The 616-nt window shown below is 58.1% G+C and overlaps 1 protein-coding gene across 1 annotated transcript; it reads right to left on the bottom strand.

Annotated features, from left to right (window-relative positions):
• ALTATR162_LOCUS12082 (uncharacterized protein) lies at positions 1 to 616 on the bottom strand (the record flags this gene model as incomplete). The annotated part of the gene is made up of 1 exon (XM_043319727.1): positions 1 to 616. A coding segment is annotated over one exon (616 nt), but the record flags the coding sequence as incomplete, so codon positions are not given.

Raw genomic sequence — 616 nt, 5'->3', positions numbered from 1 at the left:
CTAGCTACCATCACCACAGCGGAGCGCGCGTTTGCGTTTAGACCTCCACTGCCCCTGCCCCTGCCCCTGCCCCTCCCCCAGTCTCTGCTGAGGCGCATGCTCGACGCTCGGAGAAACAGTCTCGCGGGCGGATTGCCAGCTCTCTGTCTCCGCTGCCTGTGGGCTCTGAGGGGCAGGTCTCTCTGCCCTTCGCTGCACGAGCACCTTGACTTGATCCCTCTGATGAGGCTTTGGTTCTAAGGTTTGTTGTTGTTGTTGTTGTACCTTGTGGCGCTCTGCCTCGAGCGACTGCAAGCTCCATTCCTCGGCCTGCTCGGGCTCCACTTCGGGCTTGGTGGTCTCAGCTCCACCATCTCGACACGCTTCCTCCTCTTCCGCGCCATGACTGATTTCTCGCTTCTGCGCCGCAATCTTCGCGTTCTGTTTCTCGACGGCAAGTTGCCATTTCAGTGTCGAGATCTCGTACAACATTGCGTTGCGTTCTCGGTTGGAGTTTTCCTGCAGATTGTGGATGATCACGTTCTTCTCACTCATGCGCTGTGCAACGGTACTCAGCAAGCTCGAGCAGGCTTGCAGCTGTTCGAGCAAATGGCGATCATCGTACTGCAGGTGCGTG

The sequence above is a fragment of the Alternaria atra genome (genome assembly GCF_907166805.1).
Source record: "Alternaria atra isolate CS162 genome assembly, contig: 40, whole genome shotgun sequence".
In the NCBI taxonomy this organism is placed as follows: Eukaryota; Fungi; Ascomycota; class Dothideomycetes; order Pleosporales; family Pleosporaceae; genus Alternaria; species Alternaria atra.
This window is presented reverse-complemented; position numbering and strand designations above follow the sequence as displayed.